Source organism: Hipposideros armiger, unplaced genomic scaffold (genome assembly GCF_001890085.2).
Source record: "Hipposideros armiger isolate ML-2016 unplaced genomic scaffold, ASM189008v1 scaffold_322, whole genome shotgun sequence".
Classification (NCBI taxonomy): Eukaryota; Metazoa; Chordata; class Mammalia; order Chiroptera; family Hipposideridae; genus Hipposideros; species Hipposideros armiger.
This window is the reverse complement of record NW_017731672.1, coordinates 1107013-1132522: the sequence shown is the minus strand read 5'-3', so window position 1 is coordinate 1132522 and position 25510 is coordinate 1107013. Positions and strand designations below refer to the sequence as shown.

At 38.2% G+C, this 25510-nt stretch overlaps 1 protein-coding gene across 11 annotated transcripts in view; it reads left to right on the top strand.

Moving 5' to 3' along the window:
• The window catches only part of RBMS3 (RNA binding motif single stranded interacting protein 3), a 1293188-nt gene that overhangs the window by 261986 nt on the left and 1005692 nt on the right, over positions 1-25510 (top strand). For all 11 annotated transcript variants that reach the window (XM_019660623.1, XM_019660627.1, XM_019660622.1 and 8 more), the window contains exon 3: positions 5201-5269. In XM_019660623.1, the coding sequence (XP_019516168.1) occupies positions 5201-5269 (69 nt within the window). The remainder of the gene's footprint in view (positions 1-5200; positions 5270-25510) is intronic.

Sequence of the window (25510 nt, the reverse complement as noted above, 5' to 3'; positions counted from 1 at the left end):
CCTCATATGTGGGATCCGAACCGGGGCCCTCTGGCATCCCAAGCCAGTTCTTAACCATCGCGCCACTCGGCCGGCCCCTGAACTCCTTTCTTTACGATATAAGTAATCTGGATTTTCACAAGCCTCACCGCTTGGGAAAGGGAGAGAGAGAAGATGTAAAGAAGGGTAAATATTTTAGTCTCAACATTGTTTTGTCTTCTAGCTTCTCTCTCCTTTTGTAGATGACCGAATTCTCTCAAAGTTACCTCACAGTATTCCTGATGTTTCATGTGGTCTAATATTTATCCGTTAACCAGTGCTCTCAACTTCACAGTGGTGTCTGCCACTTCCTTGTTTCTTGCTCTAGTTACTTTATTTTGTATGAAGCCATATCAAGGAACTCTGCATCCCAATATCTTGAAGTCTGGGCCAATAGTGCTATGCTTTCTAAGAAATTACAGTAGCCTTCAGGACACTGAAATCCTACCAATTTTTATTGTGTTTGCTCTCAAGAATGTAACTTCCATTGCCATTGTCTCTTATTGAAACAGGTTCATATTCATATTTGCCACAATTGAATAGGATAAGGTTTACTGAAACTAGTAATTAATTTGATGTTTACTGAGCGCTTACTATATTCCATGCATAGGCATGCCTGGTTACATAAGTAAATACTCAGCCCCAACTTACTCCCCTCTTCCCCCCATAGCATTGTGGAATGTACAGTCTACAAAAGGAAGCTGCTTTTAGAAGGCAATTACAAGACAGTGTGGTAAGAGGTTTGATAAGGGGTACATATGGATGTGCTGGAAATCTAGCAGAAGGGCAGAAGGCCATTCTTGGGTATTCAGGAAGGTTTTCCAAGGGCAGGGGTTGGATATCTAAACTGAAACTCATACCCAACCATGTAATTGGTCTGTGGTGATTCAAGGTTCAATCTATATCAGTGGGTTACAAATCAGATTCTTTCCCCCCAAGCGTCTTTCCACAATTTCAAGAAATATTTCTCTGGAATTTGAGAGTTCATTTTATCTGTTTAGAGTAAACTGCTCTCAATATTATCTTTAGGTCTTCATGCCTCTACTTTTCATCATCACTGCCCTTCCAATGGATGCATGGAGCAGTAGAAAGGGTGTGCTAGGATTATTCGGGGAATTTTCTTTGCTTCAAGTTTTAATATCAATCAATATCTTAAAAAATAAAAATGCTGGATCCCACTTCCAGAGATTTGTAAATTCCTAGGGTCAGAGAATTGGCGTTTTGAACCAACATGCCTCATTATTCTGATCTGAGTAAGGCCCTTTGACTAACCACTGGTGGCTAAGGGCACTAGTAGGAGGAGAATGTGGATATGAATAATAAAATACTTAACTGGTTTGTCAGGTGAGTTTGTTTTTGTCTAGGCTGAAATCCAAACCACACACTCTGGCTAGTTTATTAAAAAACACATTCAAGGAAACCTAGCCAGATTTTGTGTTTTGTGCTATGAGACTGATTTTTTTGAATATGGTCACATCTATTAGAGGCTATGGTACAATTCTGAACATTGTCATGTCTTTAAAATTTGTAATTAATGTTGATCAGTTGTTTTGTTGTTTCTCTGGCCTTTCTCATTTATCCTTAGCACTATAAAGTACATGAAGTATGTGAATCACAATAGCCTGCAATTAGTATTCTAAAGTCAGTTATACTTATGTTAGTGCTGACACACAGTTTGACCTTTAGGAAAAAATTAAGTGTGGGCATGAAAATATTGTGACACTTATCAAGAGAAGATAGATGTGCATTTCATATGGGGTTATCGTTGCATTCAGATTCACAAGTGCCCATCTTCTGCCCGTCCTGCTTCAAGGTTTCTTAGTAACAGGTCATATCCTGCAGTTTACACATCCCACTGTTCTTTAGAATGTTTTTGGAATGTCAGTGCTCATATCTTGAATTTGGTTACCATGATTTTGTTTTGATTAAAAAAACCCCAAAGATTTCAAAAAGACAAGAGATAGCAAGTGTTGGTGAGGATGTGGAGGAAAGGGTACCCTCAAGCACTGTTGGTGGGAATTGGTGCAGCCACTATGGAAAACAGTATGGCGGTTCCTCAAAAAAATGAAAAAGTAGAACTCCCATATGATCCAGTAATTCCACTTCTGGATATATATCCAAAGAAAATGAAAAAAGAGTATTGAAGCGCTACCAGTACTCCATGTTTAATGCAGCATTATTTACAATTGCGAAGATATGGAAACAACCCAAGTGTGCTGAGTTAAGTCAGATGGTGAAAGATTGTATGATGTCACATATGCAGAATGTAAAAAAGCTGAACTTGTGAAAACAGAGTAGATTTGTACTTGTCAGGGGCTGTGGGGTGCAGGAATTGGGAAGATGTGTAAGGGTATAAACTGGCAGCTAGCAGATAAATAAGTCCTGGAGATCTAATGCACAGCTTAGAGATTATAGTCAACAATACTGTATTATAAACTTCAACATTGTTAAGGACCAGCTCTTAATTGTTCTCACTACAAAAAGAGAAATGATAATCATGTGATGTGACAGAGGTGTTAGCTAGCACGATGGTGGTCATCATATTGTAATACATAAATGTGTTAAGTCAACACGTTGTACACCTTAAACTCACACAATCATATGTATCAATTATATGTCAATTAAAAAAGCACAAAGTATTATTTTCTGATAATAGATATAAAATTTATTGTTATTTTAGAAACCTATATTGGGGTTTGAAACAATGATGAGATTTGTCCTCAAAACATGATATCTTAAAAATGAGTCTGAGACCAGCCGAGTGGCTCGCTGGTTAAGGTTTGGCTTGGGAGCACAAGCTCTGAGCAGCAGGGCTATCAGTTCGGATCCCACATGGGCCAGTGACACTGCCCTCTGCAGCTAGGATGGTGAGCTACAGCTCGACCTGGAGCTGGGCTGCCGTGAGTTGCAGGCCATGGCATGGGCTGCAGAGGGCCACCGTGAGCAGCTGTCCAATGGCCGGTGACCCACCTGCCTCTTCCAGGAAAAGCGTGGTGATTGTGGTGCCAACATGGGCCAGTGGGGCGACGGCCTCCACAGCTAGACTGAAGAGCAGGGGGACAGCAGCTTGTCTGTTCCCCTTCCCTGATTCCCCAACACTCTTCCCTCCCCCAATTCCCCAATAAAATCTTAAAAAAAAAAAAGTCTGATGGTGACGTCCAGAATGTTATAATATAAAGAAACTTGAGGGGACTCTGCTGAAGGCCAAATTATTGGTGCAGAAAACCAGCTAATAGCTCCTTTCGAAAATGTAGGGAATCTGGAACTTGTTAAAATATTCAGGCAAGGGGCTATCCTGGATTACGAACATTTTCTACTTAACCGAGGTTTAAGGAGAAGCGTCTTTGGTATTTTAAACACATAATATGGAAAGGAATGCAATCTTTCCATGGATATTCAGTGTTGCCACTGTAATCAGTAATCATTAATATACTTTAAATGTGGGGTAACATGTAATTGAATTGATCTGGGGCTGGATAAGAAGAGAGCGTGGGGACCATCTAATTTAACCTTATTTCACAATTAGGAAGATGACATCAGAGAAGGTATGTGGTCATGCACTGGTAAAGCCGGTTACATCTGAAGTTCATTCCTATTGCTCCTCACAGAGGAAATGTGATTAAGCTTTTAGCTGAGCTTCTAGCTACTTTCTTGAGAGCTCTCCCTTTATCCAAGTTGAAAACTGCAATGCCCTTCTCACACTTTGCTGTAGGGCTCAAGCCCATTAACCTCAGCAGGGCAGGCAAGACAGGGAGGGCCTGCGAACTGATCCCAGCGCTGCCTCCTCAGATGGGCCGATGCTAGAAGGGGGTTGAACTGAGCAGGCAGAATATAGCATTTAGCCACACACCAATCTCCCTGTGGCGGAGATTCAGGAAAGCTGTCAGAATCGGCAAAAGCCAGCACAGAATTACACAGGGATCCTGAAAGGCAGATGGAATCCAGTGACAGTGAATGCCAGAGCTGGCAATACTCTGTTGGCCTATTGATCATTTCCCAAACATACCAATCACTTTTCACATCTTCATGCCTCTGTCATTATGTTCTGCTTGCCGGAAGCATCCACACGTATTGGAGAAATTGAAATCTTGTCATTTGACCCTCAATTTGAATGAGCTAGTAGATGAAAGCTTGTAATTTAACTCTTAGTTTGAATGAGCTAGCAGAGTATATCATTACACTCTGCAAGTAACAGAAAATGTGATTCTAGTCAGTTACGCAAGGAGAAGAGGCAAAAGCAGCAGCCTAAAGCTGTGCCTAACAAGATTAGGGTTAACATCTCTGCTCTTCTCTTGGCTTTTTCCTCGTGGTGACAAAGTGGTTGCTGCAGCTCCCACTTGTAGCGTATTTATATTTCGAGAGAAAGAAGGGTGATGGGGAAGATACAAGCCTTATCTTTTCCTGTTTACCAGAAAAGCAAAGGATTTCTCAGAACTCCTCCCACCCCTCCAAGTAATTATACTCATGTCTCATTGGCCAGAACTAGAGGGAAGGAATGCTGAGAAAGTATGTAGTTTTCTTAGCCTCTTTGATAGAAGCAAGCAAAGAAAAATGGTGTTAAGAATGGTTTGGGATGAGCTACTCTCTAGTGAGTTTGTGGCATTTTCAAAGCTCAGGGAGCTGGTAGCAAAGGTGTGGTCAGGTCTTTCCTAAGATGAAGGGTGTTTTATGTAACAACAACAACCGACTCTCAGATGACCTCACATATTAACTTGGAAATTTGTATGCCATTTTTGTTTCAAGCGGAAATTTATAATTGCCTTATTTTCTCCTTGCTGAATTAATGCCTTATATGTGTATAGCACTTTACTGTATGAAGTACCTCCCTCCTATTATTATATTGGATCCTCGCAGGTATCCCGTGACACTAAACATTATTATTCCAGTCTCACAAAAGAGAAAGTTGTGACGAAGAGCACTTGGGTGACTTGCACCAGGTCTAAAAACTAATACAAACTCAGTCTTGGATCCAGACGTTTGACTCTAGTGTCCACGTTTTTATACATGAAGAGAGACGATGTTTTAAAAGAAATGAAACAAAGATTAAGTTCACACAGAGTCTAAGATGGGTTAATGTTTGGAACCATGGACACTGACTACTGAATCATTTGTTGTGAGAAATAGAAAGTGCATTCCGTTGGTGTGACAGCATGAAGTCTTATTTTTCCCTTCCCTTTTCCAGAGAACTGCAGCCAGCAGGTCTTCAGGTGCACCTTCCTACAGCCGATGGTCCAGCCCGCAGCCGCATCAGGTAAGATGCTCTTTTGAAGGACCTTGAAATGACTTGTTTTTCTTGAAATATGTTTCAACTTAGAACTATTCAGTCACTGGGCAAATGTGGAGGGTATTGGGCTCTTCTCTGTTCTCACCGCGAAGGTGGCTCCCTTGACAAAGGGCTGTGCAGTTGTTCGTTGCTTGCTTTTTTCTGCCTCAAGTTTTGGGTCAGGGCTGTATGACAGGGACAATGACCAGAAAATGCCAAAGTTCCGTATTCACAGCCTTCCTTGGTGGATAGCTAATGAAAGCAATCTAGAAATTGTTGGGAGTGAGTTTTTCCTTCAACCTAAAGTTATTCCTTCTGTCCCTTTTATTCTAGGAAATCACGTATGCTCTCACATGTATGTGTATATGTGCATGCATGTATGTGCATGGCACACCGTGTCTCTAAGAGTGTATATGCCAATATATCAGAAAAATGTATGAATGTTACAAAGAAGCACTTTTTTTTTGCCTAGGTTTTTTTTTTTTTCTCAAGGTGATTAACAATCTCTATTCAGGTCAAACAATACAGAACATTATTTAACCTCTTTTGGGGCAATTAAGCCAGCTGAGTGCTGCTATGCCTCTGCGTGTAAACATAATAGGATCTTTTCTGTTGGTGAACAGTTTTTACAGGTGACACACTGTGACCACATGGGCTTCTTTCAGAAGCAGCACATGGCGAGAACACTAACTCACTTTGGACTTGAAAAGCTGAGTAGGACTTGCATTTAAAATACCTGCTATTATGAGACCAGAAAGAAATACACTCCCAATTGTCTTTTGTGTTATCGGTTAGAACTTTTTCTTAGATTTTTCAGTTTACATAGGCAGGCTATAATGATTATAAGAGAAGCACATTATAAATAGTTTATTTTCACAATTTCTCTCTCATGCTATATTGACTTTCTGTAGAAATTTAGCATTGGTGATAATTGATCCCAACATCAGCATAACGTGAAAACTCTTTTTGTATTCTCCTTTTTATCTTTTCTTTGAAATTATGAATTGATATTTAGCAATAAAACAATATTAAAGATGCTTATTAAGAGAACATTAAATTCTTCCATTATGCAGTATTTAATCACAGTACCTATTTTTATATTGAATTGGTGAAAAAAAAGTTGAGGGTGATTCCTGTGGTGCCATTGGCATCAGCTTTGTGTGGATGCTGTGTTTCTGGTGACTTTGGAAAGATACATTGCTTTGTGACTGTAAGCTGAGAAAAGAGGTGGCACAGAAAGAGTGGCAGTGGCCCCAGTCAAGGAAGATTGCTAAATATCCAGGTTTCCTTTACTTTCTACATAACAGGTACAACCTGAAAACGCGCACTGGGTTAGGTATCAGTATTTCTGATTGCTGTTCTCACACTTTCCAGAGACCGAGTTAAGCCAGTCACTACTCACATTTTTGCATTCACCCTGAAGATGGAGGGATGTTCTAAGTCAATCTTCAGAGTCTAAGGAAAATGAGATCAGAGATTATATTGTCCAAGATTATACAAATTACCTGGCGTAGGACCTCATTCAGCCTTACCAGTCAATATGGTCCTTTTGGGACCCTCCCAGTGAAATCATCTAATGTCATCACTCTGTGACTCTGTGCTGGTCCTGCAAACTTGACACATGCTGCAATGAATCGAGAAAAGTGAAGACAGTATGTATAGTATTTGGGGCAGTCCTTAATCCTGAGAATATATGTCCTTTTATTTCCTGATATTACAATTACCTCACTTTATGAACTCTGGAAATTATTAGATGGTATTTGTATAGTTTTTAATATCCTAGGCATATTTCCCAATGTGTGTGTGTGTGTGTGTGTGTGTGTTTTAATTCTTCCAGGTATACAAAATCCAAGAGCAGAAGAATTACCAAAAATGGGTTTCATTTTTATGCTCTTACTTGTTGAAAGAAATGTGGTTATATTGAGAGATTATCAATCTTAGCAGTGCCATTTTGATTGGGGAGAGGGGGGTATAACTCGATGGCCTTTCTAAATAGTTCTCTGATTAAAACTAATATTGGTGACATCTCTTGTGTCCTGAGGATTCCCTTTAACTCTAAGTGAAAGGAGTGGTACCTTTTTTGTCGTTAGGTGATTTCATCATTGGGTGAACATCATAGAATGTACTTACACAGACCTAGATGGTACCGCCTACTACTATAATTGTATGTGCTATGCTTTTATACAATTGGCAGTGCGGTGGTTTTGTTTACAGCAGTAATGAGTAATGTGTTGCGCTATGACATTAAAGCAGCTACCATGTCACACTGGCTACAACATCACACTGGCTATGACATCAATAGGGATTTTCAGCTCTATTATAATTGTTTGGGCCCATCGTCATATACGCAATTTATTGCTGACCAGAATGCCGTTGTGTGGCACATGACTGTATTCTATAACGTTTTTGTCTATTGTGCTGGTCATTTGCTCCTTCGCTTTCAGATCTCTATAACCATCCCTTGACATCTGCTTTCCCAGGCTCTCTTGCTGGCTCCTAAATACTTACTCCCAAAGGGAGGCATTGATGGCCGACTAGAAAGAGATAGGAAGGGAAATACCATGATGTATTCCTTTCTCTCTGTTGCTTTGGGTGGTACATCTCCATGGTCTGAGCCTCGGTGTGGAACCAGATTCAGTGAGGGAGACCTGGTTTCTGGTCTGTAGGTAAATTCTCCATGCCCTCCCAGCTTGAGGGGAGGTAGCAATGTCATTCACCCTTCCCTATCTGTTTTTTGGCTCTCCCCAAACCCTTATAACTAGTGTCCTATAATTAAATATCTTCTCTTGGACTGCAAGGTTTGGACTCTGCTTTTCCAACGTGTTTCTGTCTTCTGACTGATACACCTATCATGGCATGCACACTTCATTCTTTTGTTTCTATAACAGTGGCTTCTAATTTTAGAAATATTATGTGAATATTTACAGGATCACCAGCCTTGCAGCTGCTGAAAACTGAGATTTATTCTCTTGAGCTGGCCTGGTGGGTGGTAATCCTTTTATACCCCTACCCCACACAGAATAATTATTCCTCTCCTTTTGTTACTCATGCTTTAATCCTTCCCTTTTAAATTTGTGTTTATTACAAAAAACCTTTGTCTTTTATGTTTGCAGTATAATAGGCTTATTGGCTTCAGTCTTTGAAAGTACCTACACAAATTCTCAGCCTGAGGTTGCAAGTACTACAACTCAATTCTTCTTTCCAGCTTTGCGTCTTTTTCTGATTTGGGGCATCAGCAGGACATTGAAAAAAAAAATTTGAGTCATGGATTTATATTCACTAAGAAAAGCCGGTCTTTTCCTATTCGTTTTCAGAGCGCTATTTGTGAATCTCAGATAGACACACATAGATACATTAATGAGTAAATCAGGACACAGGCAGATACCTGCTCATTCGAGAATTAATGTCATCCCCATTCCTTCACGATCATTATCATCATACCTAACATTTATTGAATGTTTACTATACGGCGTCTGCTAATTCCTTTACATGAACTGTCTCATTTAATCCCCTCAGTATCTCTGTGATAAGGATGTGGTGTTTTACAGATGAGGGACTTGACAACCTGAGCATTTAATTAACTTGTCCAATGTTACAGGGTTGGTTCTGTCAGATTCCAGCACCCTCGTCTTTGAGCCAGTGGGCAGTACTATGTCTGTAAAGTTTTTAGAGTACTTTAAGGCCACTGAAAACCATTTTCAGAAATAGTTCTGTTTTGAGCTGATGAGAACATAACTTTTTGGTCTTTAGATACTATTTCTATTCTGAAATTATTTTTGCACAGGTAACTTTCTTTGTTGAAACAATGCTTATATCCACTCAAGTATAGATCAGTATATTTGCAAACAGACATCTTTCAAAACATAGACCTTAATGTATTTATTAATAAGTTTTATTTAAAGATACACTATTTATTTATAATGCAACAATTTGGTGTTTTATTTGGAATAATTTGAAAATATTTGTAAGGAAGAAGTATCTTTTCCCATTGATTTGCAGTTTGTCAGAAATGCATGTAAAATTTTATATACTTCTAAATATCTATCAAATAAAAGTCATTATGAATTGGACTTTGATTAAATGAAACAAACATGAGAGTGGTGACTGGCTGACTGCTGTCTTGAAATTCAAAGTACAAAGTGCTAAACTGAAAGTGTGATATGTTTTTTATGTATATTCTGTACTTTTCTCTAGAAAAGTTTCATACGTCCCATTATATCTTCTCTCTCATATTCAGAACATTTCTTATAAATATTAAATAGCTATCTTCCTATGGTTTAGAAATGCAAAGTTTTTCCTTTGCATAATTGGCACCAGCCCAAGCATTGTGTCTTAAAAACCCTCAATGTAGTTTTGGTTAATAATGATCAATCAATTGATTGATGTCTCTTTAGTCCTTTGGTAAATTTTGTGTTTAGAGTAGTCCTTGGTAAGTAGGAACCTTAAAAATCTATCTCATTAAAAAGGAAAACCAGTGAGTTGGAAAAAAAGAAGAAAAAGAAAAAGATATAATATGTAAAGGAGTGACAATTTACTCAAAAGAATGCAACCAAATATTCCAGTGTCATTATTTTCCAGCAGCAGATAGAACTGACAGAATTCAAGACTGATAGCAGAAGTTTTGGTTATCTGGAAGGATCGGTGCTAGATGAAGGAGGAAAAACTATTTTATTGTTTTATTGTGTTTATGTAATAAGAGAAAGAATGTGGTGCAGTCCACTGATAAAAGACAGTAAATCCAAATATAGTGAATATTTTTCCTAGATGATAAGCCGTATGTAATTTTTTCAACCTTTATATGAAAATCCATGTACACAGCGTGTAGTAGGGACTCATGAAGTATTTGTCGAATGAATGAATTGTATAAAATAACAACAGAAATAGAAGGGGAAAGGGACGCCCTCAAATCCATATTCATTTTTCAAAATTTCCTTGTGATCATTAGTTTCCATCTTCTCCTTAACTGAGGCCCCACATCAAAGCTGATAATTATGAACTGATTGAAATAGAATGTATTTGATCTCGTTTCTGGTGTTAGTTCTAATAAAGAGCATTGCAGTAGGAGTAGAGGCTGCCAGAGGTGAGGAGGGTCCATGTTCTGAATCATTGGTCAACTTGATGTTATACCTTTATGTTATATATGTTATGCATTTGGGATTCAGTTGGTTGCCATGAGATTTTAATGATAAGACACCAATGTCGTGACCATGTATATGATGGCTTGGTGCTCTGGGGTCCATGGAGATGAATGTGAGGAGTTCAGTTTATTCTGGTTTGGCAATCTGAAAAAAAAAAATTGGTCCCCTTTATCTGCGTATGCATTTGCTGAACTTTGAAATTTAAATAAATATAGACAAATAACTACATATATATATATATATGTGTGTGTGTGTGTGTGTGTGTGTGTGTGTGTGTGTGTATTTCTCATCAGCCAAAGATCACCAGTGACACACATGTGTTTAGCCAAACTTGGAGTTAGTGCTTGTTGCTTGCTGCTATGAAGGAGATAGCATACCATGGAGAATGAGAGACATCTTAGTAAGGAAGTATTGTTGTTGGGAGGGGCTTATTACGGGATTTAGGCTTGCATTAGTTGGTTTTGTTGAGAGCTGAGGAAGTAGGGTTTGTTCTGGATTGAATGCTGTTAGGAAGTGGCGTTAATTTTATGGTTGGATATCTTAATAATTCTATCCAGAAGGTGGGAGAAATGGAGCAAAGCTATAGATATATGTGACAAAGAAGCAGCAGTCACCCATATTACCTGGATGAGGGGAATGTTTGGTCATGTTTATGATTTGGACAGTGGTCTCATTTTTCTTTCTGCTTGGATATAATTATGGAATGGCCTTGTTTTTGTGTTATTCAATATTGGTTATGAGATAAACTTGTGTAATCTTATGTTGATATTTAGTGAATTGTTTTTGTTAAGTAGGGAACTCCTTGGTCTAAGAAGTAATACCAGACCATCTATTCTACATATTACACACACACACACACACACACACACACACACACACACACGCACACACATGCACACACACACACAATTTATATGATTGTGTATGTAAAATGGAAGGTATATACCATCTTCCCCAATCCTTGCATTCATCCTGATCCTTGCACTCATATATTTGAGAACCTGACCAGAATAGCAAAGTGGCAATGCTCTTAATTAGAGCTGACATCCAGTTGACATGCTAGCATTATAAATCCAGAGATCAGGGAAGATCTGCAATACCAATTTCTATGCATTTGCAAACTGTCATGTCCCATTTACAGTTTTTTTTAAGGATAAGGAAAAAACTGTGGAAAAGCAAACTTGACATAATATAAATCCTTACAAATATGGGCTTGCATTTGACAATGAATTATTTAGAGTGTATTAAATTAGGGTCTGATTAAATGAAATGTCTGATTAATGATAGCTTGTCTCTAAAGATGATGCCCCAAGGAACCATGCTCCTAATACTCATACCTTCCCTCCCTTTGGAGCTCAGTTGGCCCTCTGGCTCACTTTTGATCAGTGTAATACTGTGAAGTGACACTGAGGGACTTCCAAACCTAGGTGTTAAGAAGCTTGGCAGTTTTGGCTTTGTACTCTTAGGGTGCTTACTGCAGTAGAAGGTATCTGTCATGTAGAAGCCCAATGATTACAAGAATACCACGCTGTTTGGAAGTCCAAGCTCGTCCTGTGAAGAGGCTGTGTAGAAAGACAGATGCCCAGCCAGCCCTCAGCTGTTGCCATCTCGGCATAAATGTTGGACGTATGAGAAAGACACCTTTAGATGATTGTCATTCTAGCCACCTTCTGACTGCAAGTGCCTGAAAGACTCCAAGGTAAACCACTCAACTGGGCCCAGCTGGTAATTTGTTATGCAGAAATAGGTAACCAAAACAATCACATATATTAAAATAAACATTACTATTATCCTTAGCAATGGCTAGGAAAGTGTTGGCAGTTAAAACATCAGCCATGCTGATTTGAATGAATTGTTACTATTCATTTATGTTAGCCATGCCTCATATAAAAATGAGTACTGTTTGGTGATTGAAAACGTTAGGCAGGAATTTCACCTTGCAATCTTCTCTTCATTTGTTCAATTTCTTGAACAAATACTTTCAGATACATCAATGCCGTTTTAATTCCCTTTCAGAGTTCAGCTCATATTCTAGAATTCAAAACCCCAGAAATCATGAGCAATATTTTTTTTGCAGTGTTGTCCAGAGGAGTGGTTGGGATGTACTGGAGACAGTAGTAGTCACCAAATATCCTCTTTGCTCTCTAGATTGCTCTTTCCTTCTGTAGTCAGATGACTCTGTATGACAGCTTTCACCAATGAGATGTTAGTGGAAGTGGCCATGTCACTTACGTTCTGAGGCAATAGAAAAGCCATGTATAATTCTCCAGTTTCTATTTCCTGACACAAGGATAGAGGAAACAACGGTTCCAGATGGTACAATTACAAGATGATAGAGTCTCCATCTGCCTGTATCCCTGGGCGAGTGAGGGGAGCAGAACTCGTTATCAAATCCATGATGGGCAGTAGCACAAGTGAGAAACAAGCCTTTGTTGTTCTTAAGCCACTGACATTTGGGATTCATTTGTTTCTGTAGTAGAGCCCAACTTCTTGTGACGAATACAGGAGGCTTCAATGTTCCATAAGCTCCATCATCGCTACCCCAGGCGATTCAAAATCAACCTGAAATCTAAACAAAAATATTCTGACTTCTGTGTAAATAGAACTTCTGATTCTCCAATTATGTTTATATCCCTAAGCCGCTTGAAAGAGGAACTCTTGCAACAGCACTGTTTATTTACTTTGGTAATTTGAGAATGCTTGACACTCAAGTCATCCTCAAATCAAGTTGTTTTCCCTTTATTTTTCATAGTAACCTTATAGCAAGTAGTTATTTAAATAATAGAAAATTAAAAAAAGATTTTATTCAATCCATGTAATATCAATGAAAACATTTAAGTTTTTTTCTTTTAACTTTTAAAAATGATTATTATGAAATTTCCAAACATGTATAAAAGTAGAAAGAATAGTGTGATGTACTGCATATAACTATTTGAAGGGGTTAGGGAGAGGGAGAAGGAGGGAGTTTTATCCAGCTGCAACAATTATCCACATAGGGGCGGTTTTTCAAATAGAAGTGGTGGCTACATAAAATTTCATTCTGTTTTGATCAGCCTTTCAATGATAAGATAATAAGTATCCTTTTCCCCCACCTCTAAAAACAGATTCAAATTTTCTACAAACACATGTGCTTTGTGATCATGATAATATCTTCTGTATTTTCAATTTTTCTCTGTAGGAATAACTTCAGGGTACTTTGTTAGAATGGCTAATTTGTGGGGGTGACCATTTCTCCTTGTTCGGCTGGAAGAGAGTCACGATTTACACCTATTGTCTTGGAGTAATTATGAACAGCACTCCCTTTCATTCTCAAAAACATCTCGATTTGGACAACAAATTATATGGTCATCCTCATTATTAAACAGGTATGCTTTTCCCTCTGTCTAGTTTGTCCAGTTTTTGCTTTCTTACATCCCCCAGATCTGGATTCTGAGTCTTGTCTTATGGGCCCCAGATAAGTCTAAACCAATCATGATCAGTGACGTCTTATCCCAACATCCGAGGGTGCTTGCAATATTGTTAGTGTTTGAAATGTCTTCGGCATCTATAATGGCCTAGCTAGGACCAACTACGTAATTTCTGGGGTCAAGTGCAAAATGCAAAAAAAATTATTGAGAATTTTAAATAGTGACAGCAAAGCATTAAACCCTGTGTGGGGCCCTTGTGTACATAGGGCCCTGTGTAACTAAAGGTAGTATATTCATGGACTTGGCCCTGGGTCTACCAATCCCCTTGCCGCTCTCCACTCTCCACCTAGTTCCCTGGGTTGACCAATTTCAAAACCACATTCCTGTAATAAACCCTCTGCTGTGGTCTGCATAGTTAACTTATTCCTCCGTCCAACTCTATGGGTCTGAACAGTGCCCTAGCAGGCTATTGTTCCCATTTAAAGAGTACTTATTATTAATAGTGAGTGGCAGAGCCAGAATTCCAACACAAATTTGCTTGCTTTCAAAATGAATGATCATACCCTTTTGCTGTTCTGACTTTTAGCCCTCATGGTCTAGCTAACGCTTGCAGAGTTCTTACCTTAGCCCAGGATTCCAAGGAATGGAGTTTAGTGATTATGAAAAGATGACCAGGAAACAAAATGCACTTTTGCTGCTATTCACATTTTCATCATTCACCTGGAACTGCTCTCTGACATGTGCACTGCCTCAAATGTACCTTCTCCCTGCCTACATCTCATCTTCCTAAGTACTATAATTACAAAAACATACCTGAGCTTGAGCTGTGTGGATCTCCTGGGCTAACTTCTTGATCTAGCTTAGTTTTACCATCTACTCTTAAACTTGCTTCTCTGGCCCACACGTTGCATTGTGCCTTAAGCCTGAGCTAATTTCCCGTGAACATTTGGAGTTAATTGGGACATACAGACTTTTTTTGGCTGTATGCACAGAGAGAAGCAAGCACAATCATACCTGTTGTTTTCTCCACTGCCAATTATTTTTATTCTATTGAGTTAACTTTCCTCTTTTTGGTGACCTCTAGTATTACTGAAGATTTTATGTAAACAGCTGTTATCTGCTGTAAGAGATGGAACTAAAAAAAGGGAGCCCTTTGTGCACCATTGGTAGAAATGTAAATCGATGCAGCCAATATGATAAACAGTTTGGAGGTTCCTTAAAAAATTAAAAATAGAGCTATCATATGATCTAGCAGTTCTACTTCTGAGTATTTATCCAAAGAAAACAAAATCATTATCTTGAAAAGATATCTGCACTCTCATGTTTGCTGCAGCCTAAGTGTCCATGGACAGACAAATAGATAGAGAAGACAGATAGATACGTAGATATATGCCAGGGGTGCCAACAAAATGTATACAAGTGGGCACTTGGGTCCACATTGCTGAAGCAGTAGTTCGCCATGATCAGAAGTGTCTGGATGCTGATGATAATCACTTTGAGCACCTCTTGTAATTGCAGAAGTCAAATGTGACTTGTAGTAATCTTTTGTTATCAGTATATATTATTACATTTTAATACAGTTTTTTCCTTTTTTAAAATGTGTATACATTTTTTGGCACCTTCTGTATATGTAGATCTATGCACACACAATGAAATAATATTCAGCCATAAAAAAGAAGGAAATCCTGCTATTTGCAACAATGTGTATGGAACTTGAAGGCCTTATGCTACTTTAAAAAACAAACAAACTGGAACTGAGATTATTGCATGACGACCATTTCCTTAAGGTAATTTCAAGATTTGTTTCAACTGTAAAACAAACTATCCCAGTGAATGCTATCAGAAAAAAAGCTAGGAGAAATAAGTTAGACAGGGAGGTGGAAGAAAACAATTTAAGTAGTGATTTCTTGACTCTCTCTTCAATAAGCATAAACCCTGGTGAGATGAGTCGATGTATCTCCTGTCACCCAAAATGTCTGTTCCTATAAGCCCCTTATGAAGTGACCATCTTGCTGTTCTGTGCACACACTTACTGTTCAAAGATACACAATTTTTGCATAAAATGACTTATAAATGTAAACTATCAATTATTGGATGCCTAAAGTACCAGAGATCTGTGTCATCTATGGAGGAAAAGAGGTGTTGACCATATTGAGAAACATGTATTGATGTCCAACAGGATGCCTTGCTAAGGAATTTTGAAGTGTAGTTTTGATGGCATTCAATTTTGCTTAACATAATATGATGTGTGGGGCTTAACCTCTGTTAAGACAGGTTTTCACTCACTTCCATATACACATTGTATTTATCCAGTTGAAAAAAACCCACTTGAACTAAACCTCCTTTGAGTTCTTTGAAAATAGCTGCTGATGGAAAAGAGAAGTCACTGATGGAGCTATACTATCTTAGCAGGCACATATTTGATTACTTTGTTTAAGGAGTAAGCTCAGATTTCTTCTTCATTCTTTTGTGTTACAGTAAATAGTGGGATTTCTATAAATTTGCTGAAATGCACCAGAAATATTGAACTGAAAAAGGAGGCTTGGCAATATTGAGGCTCTCATATCTTTTCTATATTATTTTTGTTTATTTCACCACAAATGGAGATTCTAAAGCATCTGTTACTGGATGAGCAGTGAATAGTACTATTTATTGGAGCATCACTGACTATTAGAGGCCACTCGATAGTAAATAATTTATGAATAAATGTTTTGCTGTGGGAAGAAGTCATGAGTTGAACAAGGAGAGATTGCTGTATCTGTCTAAAGTTGACACTTTGATGGTAGCCATGATCTGCTCTTACCCAGAGTGTGATGACTTCATTTCTGCTTTAGGGGAAGCATGGCTACATGAGTGGTCAGTGATTTCCTTAAGACAATCTGTGTACTTAAGACCTAAGAGGACCTTCAGTGGAACAAATGGAGAGACATCTTGATGTTTTTTGAGACTGTGGAAAATGGAATAAGTTGGGGAAACCGAGAGTCTTACTTCACTACAAATCCATTCAACAGTGTAAATGCCCATTAGCAAACTAGGTGGGGACATCTGAGGTCCAGAAGCCCCCCACTGCTAACATCAGGCAGGGGGAAAGCTAGAAAATAAAGACAGTAAGGGCCAGACAGTTTTTAGCAACTTGTGGTTCAGTGGAGGAAGACTTGATGCCTTTTTTCTCCAGTAGCTGATTGCTCCCTAAGAAGCAACAATGGCTTCATTGGGTTTGCTGCTGTGCTGGGCTGTAGTGTCTCCTGTGTCACGATCGCTGCCTTCCTAGTGGAACCTGATAGAACTGTTTACCTTTCTTATGGCTGCAGAGTCTCCAAGTATATCTTCTTGGAATTTGGGAAATAAGATATGAGATTTGATCTCAGAATGATATGATTAATCAGAAAAGCCTTTAGTTTCATAGTGGGATAGAATTTTGTAAGGTAAAGATATCTTTTATAAGATGTGCACTTGTGCGTGTGTGTGTGTGTGTATGTGTGTGTGTGTGTGTGTGTGTGTGTATGTATGTTAATATAAAAAGTCTTGGGCCAGTCGAGTGGCTCAGTTGGTTAAGAGCTTGTGCAAGAGTGCGAGCTCTGAGCAACAGGGTCGCCGGTTTGATTCCTGGCCCAAGCTGAGCTGCTGCTGAGCTGCCAACAGGTGGCAGGATGTCTCAGCTAAAAAGAAAAAAAAAAAAAAAAAGAGAAACAGTCTTTCACACTGGGAGGGAAAAAAAATGATGAGAGTGATGGGCTTGTTATTTTGAATGGGAGAAGCTGGGAATTGTCACCACAATAATGGTTAAGAAGTTGACTCTGGAGGCACTCTAGATTCATATCCCAGCTATATCACTAGCTTGATCTTGGGAACACCACTGAATCTCTCATTGCTCACTTTCTTATCTGTAAAATGGGGAAAATGTAGCTAACTCACAGGATATTGAGAATGTTAAAGGATATAACAGTATTAAATATAAAGCAGTTCACAAAACCCCTAGAATTTTAGTTTTCTATGTAAAGTACGCCATGATGATAGCTAAGTCATTCCCAGAACTTGGCAATGGAATCATACTTCAGTGCATAAGGGTTGTGGTCTGAACCATTGCTCATGCCCGTAGAACTAATGCTTCAGTGCAGACAATATGAGATGTAGACCAGCATTCATTTGCCACCATTTGAGGTTGCATTGGAATCAATTTATTAGCCCCAACGAAGATAAATTCTTTTGACAGGTCAAAGTAACAGTACACATAATATGATGGTCATATTAGGTCTGACCACTTTACAGTGTTTCTCCAGACTAGTGAATGTTTGATCAGTGATGTTTATCTATGTAACTGAAAAAGGAATCAGAAAACTCTAAGCTGTAAAGGAATCTTAGTTGATGTTCAAGGTACCTAGAGAAAAGCTCTCCACCCCAATATTGATTATTCTTTTTAGATTGTCTTGTATTGTCGGAGTTGACACTTCTCTCCATAGCTAAGCTGAACATTATGACTATTATAAGATCTAATTTACATAAAACATTAAATCGCATTTACATCTCACACTAAACATACTTCTAAAACATTGAAGTAATTTTCATTACTTTGCTTTTGAAATCATTTGACTACAAGAACAAATGCAATTTATGAGGGGCTATCATTTCTTGACAATTATTGTGTATACATGACCATTCTTGCAAAGTGAGAAAAATTGGATCTACAAATTGTTTTCAAATACAATGTTATTTTATGAGTACTAAATTTAGCTACTGATGAAGTAGCTGATTTTAAGCTTTATAGATTTTTGTGGTCTACATTTTGTAGATTTGTTTTATAGTTTTATTTTCATATTTCAAAGCTAATAGCTTTGATTTTCCAATTCTCATATTTTTATAGAATCTTAGAAAGGTCATAAGTCCTGGATACTGTCTATTGTTCTTCATGGAAAAAATGACCCTGCTGGTGACCTGTTTAAGAATAAAATATAGGCTTATGCTTATGCAGAGAAAATTTAAGTTGAAGTTTAAGCAGTCTGAACCATGATAAAAAAAATCTAAGTATTTGGTTATATTTTATTTATTATGGTATTTATTTTAATGCAAGCCAGTAGTCCCATTGATCATATAAACTTTAAAATTCAGATTATTTTTGATTTTTAGAAAGTGAAAACCATATTTTCCATATACTTTATAATGGTCCTAAAAGTATCTTGGGAAGCACTCTTAATCCCACTAGCATTTCTGTGGTGAAAGTTGTGAATGTTCATCAAATGGGACTAAATAAATAAAATGCTTAAAATTAGTTCAGGTCAGGTTTTATCACTAAATCTACTCATGTCAGATGAAGTTTTCCTGCCAAAAGACTTATGAAAAAACTAAGTTTTCCCAGCTTTTTACATTTTGGGATATTGTTGAGGGATTATAGACATATGACCTATATAGGCTGTTATTAGTGTTTGATAATTTACTTGACTTGTGTGATTACAAAGGGAAGCTATTACCGTCTTCATTTTATGGCTAGAAAAGCTGGGATATATAGTAAATTAATGACTTTTTCTAGGTGTTAGAGCAAATAAGTGATCAAAATGGACATGAAACCAGAGTGTCCTGTGTTTCATCCCAGGGATTTTTCCAATTTTTTGCACAGCCTCCATAATTATCCAAATGGCTGTTTCACTTGCAGCTTGCTTGGCCTGTGATGACCGCCATTTCTCTAGATAGGCCAGGACTCCTGCACTTGTCAACATAACAGTGTTGTGTGCAGTTTCATTAGTTTTTGATGCACTGGGGTACTGATTGTATAATTGTTCTAAAGAAAAGCTCTAGAGCTTATATAACAAAATATACATTTGTTGAGATTAGATAAATTAGGAGCAATTCTTCCTTGCAAGGCCTATTTTGCTAGTGTTTTCCTGTCCTTCATTTGCTGAAGTCAAGAGAACTGAAGATAGCTAGGTTCCTGCTGTATTTCCTCCCAGCTCTTAAAATTTCCTGCTCTGTTTCACTGGCACCACACATGCCCTTACCCACGGTGCATTTTATTGCTGCAGCTGTTTCATTTGCCAGCTTTTGTCAGCACAGAGGTTCGTTTCCAAAGTGACGGCTTAAAATAATTCACCTGATGTAGTCTTCTTGGACATCTGAAACCTGAATTATTTTCACAACACCTGAGGACAGAGAAGCCTATTTCATCACTTGTGGTGTCTTGAGCAGAAAGCTGACATTAAAATTCAGCTTTTCCCTTTGCATGCCGACATTCATGTATTCCTTATTTGTCTGTTTATCCAGGAAACATTTATCAAAACCCCAGTTGCTTAGAAGGTCACGTGAAGATCACTGGACAGCTGTCTCTCTGGAAATCTAGTTGGGGAAATAATGCTTTTCCATACTTGCACAGAAAAGTCATAAATGGGCCTAAGCATTCACAACTTTCCAATGGAGTGAGTCAAGGTGTCATTCATTTTTTTTACAGTCACACCTAGAGCCAGGCAGGGCAGTTTAACAGCATGGTTAGCAGAGGTGGGCTTTGGTGACATATGACTCGGCTTCAAAATCTGGCAAAGAATTTACTAGGCTGCCTGATTTGGAGAAGTTACCTATACATGGCATATATTTGTAGGTACACTCCTGAGTCCCTCAACTTTTGGTTCTGTTGTCTGTGAAAAGAGGATGATGGTTTTGCTGAGGAGCTTAATGAAGACATGTACGTATGCCAGTTGACCATGATGGTAATACAAACAGGAAGTAGTTTTCTTTCCCGCTACTGTCCTCTGAACTATTCCGTTATATCTTCCTCTTCTGTCTCTTAATGAGAGATTCTCTTTTTATTGTCTTTAACAATAGAGACAGTATTAATTTCAGGCATTAAAAAGTACCAGTCTAGTTTAAATTAAAAATTTACATAAACAACCAAAACAGTGGGAGAAGATAGATTTCAAATATATTACATATTATATATGCATCGCAAATGACTCATACCTAGACTATATAACAAACTTCTATGAATCAGTGAGAAAAAGGCAGACAACCCAATAGAAAAATCAGCAAAAGACTTGAACAGGCACTTGAACAGACAAGGGTATCCCTGTGGCTAAGAAACCTAAGAAACTGCTTAAATTCATTAGTCACCAGAAAAAAGCAAAAACTACAATGAGATACTACTACATAGCTGCCAGAATAACTAAAATGAAAAGATAGCAGCTACTGTATATTGAGGAGACTACGAAGCAACAGGAAATTTCAGTCAGTTGCTGATGGGAATATTAATTGATTTTTTCCAACATGGGAAAGCTCTTTGGCAAGATCTGTTAAAACTAGAGATAAGCATATACTGTGACTCAGCAAACCCACTCACAGGTGTATGCCCAATAGAAATGCGTACGTGTTTTCACAAAAGGCATTTTTTGTAATGTGCTGAGCAATAATATCCATAATAACCCCAAACTGGATTCTATCAAAATTCCCACACAATCAAATATTATATGGCAATGCAAATCAATGATTTACAACTCTAGACAGAAGCATGGATAAATCTCACAAGTATGATATTGAGTGAAAGAAGCCAGTCTTTAAAAAGACTACATATTTTGTGGTGCAATTTATTTGAAGCATAGAAACAGGAAAAGCTAATCTCTAATAGCAGAAGTCATGTTTTGGGAGGGTAATAACTGGAAGAGGACAAGAAGGAAACTCTTGTTTCTTGATTAGGATTCTGATTATGTGGTGTGTTCAGTTGGTAAAAATTTGTCCAACTGTATACTCATGATAGGTACACCTTTCTATATGTTATACTTCAGTAAAATTCTTTTCATTTCCCTGCAGCTCTGATATATTTTTTCACCTATCCTTCACTTTGCTTTTCCATACCTTCCCATATCACCTACCCATTCTTTTTACACTCCTGTTATTATTAACACTCTCTTTAGCTTTAGGATTCTACAGTCAGGAGCCCAAGGAGCCCTGTGCTGGAGTAAGCTCCTCTCTGCCCAGCATACCTTGCACATCCAGGCAGAGATCTCTCTACAGCTGAGCCCTAAAAGCCACATTGGACTATATGTTTTTGGAGGTGACTGACACTACCAAATATTAAAGTCTTCCTAAAGATTGAGAAGGTGGAACAGACAAGTTCACCCCATCAGTAAAGCCAGAAGATACTCCCAAATTGCTCTATACTTTTGGTCTCCATAATTTTCTTAGAATGTCCTTACAGTCTTATGTTTCAATTTTTCCCAGTGTCTTTTCTTCATCCTTCTCTCCTTTCTTCCTTGTTTCTTGCCTTTCATCAAGGATTTGAGGTCTTATTATTAACTAGACAATGGGCTAAGTGTTGAATATAGTAAGATGAAAAAGCCATAAACCTGAGCTTCAAGTACCTTCCCTTTAAGTCTGGATGAGGACACAAAGCTGATTAACTTCCTTTCTTATAACCATTACCTAACAGTAAAAGGTCTTAATTTGGGAACAACATGCTAAAAATAAAACTACTCCCGTTAGCCCCTTCTGAGCAAATGGTCACCTAAGGAACACATTCAAAGGACAATGTCTTTGTTTGCAAAAGATATAAAATTGCTCTCAGTAGGGAGGACAACACATAGGATATTAAAAGTTAAGGTAAATAAAGATAATAGGTTTAACTTGTTGTTAGCTGGAGTTTTCTGGTTCTTTAACATTTAGATAATATTGATTCCAGTACCCAGTTCATGGTCTTTAGAAGTCCAAAGCTCTTTTTAAATGTCCCCTGTTATCTCTGGTCCTATTAAGTGGAAGTGGAAATTTTTGTTCTCCATCCTGGAGTGAACACAAATATGGGACTTCTCCTTGACTCTCCCTCCAAAGGAACTACAAATAAAGAACTTTTATTGCTTGTTTTAAGGATTATGGGGAAGGGTTACATTAGATACCATAAAGCAAATGACTAGAGTGTACTGATAAAATTTCATTAATTTTTTTTTCACCACTACCATCAGCATGTGCCACTTGCAGCAGGTTTCTCAACATCTTCCTGGCTTCTGTGTGGGCCCAGCTTAAATCTTCTCCTTGTCTCATGGTTAGAATTTTATCACTCATCCTTTGTGGTCTTGGTTTCTGCCAACCCACATGCTCACAGGTTTGTACACCTTCTGTACCAGTGGTGTTATTTTCCCAAAGATTTTTTCCTCCTTAAGTGGATCCCTAGTACCCATTCTTGGTAAGAAATCGTTCACATTCCTTACCTAGGATGGTAGCCAAATTCAGCTTTGGAGACAGTTCTCTTGATCCCAGCTGATCTCCATACTCCAAAAGCAGTGATCTCACAAAAGATTCTCGAAGGGAAACAGAGACGCTGATTTTGATTAAACAAGCCTCGGCCCAGATTTTCACAATGATTATTAGAATCACTGGAGTCAGGGTGTTGAGAAATAAGAGGCAGAGTGCCTTTCTTCTTCACGTTCTCTGAGGAGTGATTTCGTATTTCCAGCCGCCTCTTCTTGAGATGTTCTCCCAGATCTCCCTTCCCCCTAGAAGCATTCTCCTTCATCCTTTGGGTATTTCCTCAGTTATAAGAGAAACCTTTCACACCGAGCTACCGAAATTTAATCCCTGTCTACCATGCTCTCCTCTAGCACTTCTTTATCTCTCTAATAAAGCAGTTATTTCAAGATGGTAAATTTGGGAGCATTTGAGGTCTTGCTCCCTGGCGTATGTTTTCAGTTTGGCTCAAATAAACTCATAAGCATACTAATGGGGGAAAGAAAAAAAAGATAGCCGATTTGATTTTGTGTGACTACTTTCCCTACTAAACTGTGACTTATTTGAGATTTGGGACAATGCCTGGTCTTAGGATTGGTTCAAAAGCAATGCGTGTTTCTTAATGTGATTGGTAGATAAGGCATGATGGCAGAAGAACAGGCAGTTGTGCTGATTCATATGTGAGCTTGCCCAGTATGTTAATGTGTTGAAATGATCAGACGTAAACTTTCTTACACTTAAAGAAGAAAATGTAACAATATATAACTATCTTAAGGAAAAAAAGAAAACCTAACAAGTTTGCCAATGTACCTTTCCTTATGTAAGAAATAAATAATGTAGTGGCTTTAAGAACTGCTAACTTTGTATTGTTTTTAAGGCAGACTGCAGGTGCAGGTTAAGATGTTGCAAAGATGTTTTCCCCTGTGGTATTTCGTTTTGTTTTGAATCACAAGTATAGCAGGGTACTATTAGATTTGTAGGGGAGGAAGGACTTTTCATCTATCCTCTTAGGTTTTGTGGCTGGGCCTGAGAGTTAAACTGACAAAATACAGATGAACAGGAGAAAAGCATAGCAACTTTAGGTTAATAGTTGATGTAAATATTTTTATGTGGCACAGAAGCCTTTATAGAAAACAAATTATGACCTTAAGAAGTGGGTAGACCTGATCTCTTATATGCCATTTTAACAGAACAATGATAAATTGTGGAGATATGACAAGACAAAGGAAAAGAAGGTTTGGGTTAGTGGTAGTGTGAAAGTTATTAGGAAATATATGGCGGAGACTAATGGCAGAGAAGGGTTCTTTGAGAGGGTTGGTTGTGCAGGCCCATGTCATCATCAGCTTCCAGGATCCCCTGATAAGAAGGTTCTTCTCTTCCTGGTACAGGGAGGGCACCTTCCTCACGGGGAATTCTAGGACCTGCTTTCAGGTAGAAAGGGGAGGTTAGAGAGCCCTTCCTGCACCTGCTGTCTCTCAAGTGCCTTCAACTCAACATAATACCCAAAGAGGCATGTTTTGGGGAACCATAATCGGACCCCGTTCAGACTGTGTGTAGTTTTAATTTTGGTAAAGCTGGGCTCTATTAAAAGTAAATGTCTTCGAGAATCTACGTCTCTGAGGAGGAGACACAAGGAAGATTGCAACCTCCCAGGATGTAGGGTTTACATAAAAGATGGTAGGTTCATATGATGGTAGAGATTTAATTGTGCTAACATTTAAAAAAATTTTATTGGGTGTGTTAAATCTCTAGTCTAAAGTTTCATAAGTTTTGACTGACCTGCCTGAATCATATGTTTCCTATAATTCTATTATTTTTCACATGCAAGATGCAAATTTTTTGCAATAAAGTAAAATGCATGCATTTGCAATTCCTAGCAAAAAAAGTTCTCAAAAATATTTGCTAAATGGGAGGAAAATATAACTCTGGGGATATAATATTCCCATAACTTTTTACCTGAGTGTCTCTTAGTTATAGCTGAGCTCACCTTCTCTCAGAATCCTAAAGAATTATCTATCTTGACAGTCCCAACTCCTTTGCGAAATAAACCATTTCTGTTTCTCATTATGCTTTATTTATCCTCCACTCAACACAAACTCTTAATTACCTGTGTGTCTGTGTTTCCCGTTAGACTATGAATATTGCCAGGTCTGGTACCTGATAGGCGCTCCACAAATGTAAATCATTGAATGAATGAATTGATGTTGAATGAATGGTTGTATCATTTTCCAACCTAGAATCTTAATTTCTCTTGGGACAGATAGAAAATGACAAGGTATATTCATCAACAACCTTCTCTGGTCCCACAAGGAAACTATTTCTAATAACATCTTGCATTTGTTGAGTACTTGTAATCCCCACAACTACCATATCAACGAGTGCTTTTATTATCTCCATTTCATAGATGAGAAAACCAAAACTGAGAGAGATTACACAATGTGCTGACACCAGAGAGCCAATAAGTGGTGGAGCTGGGGGGTTCATGCCCAGGT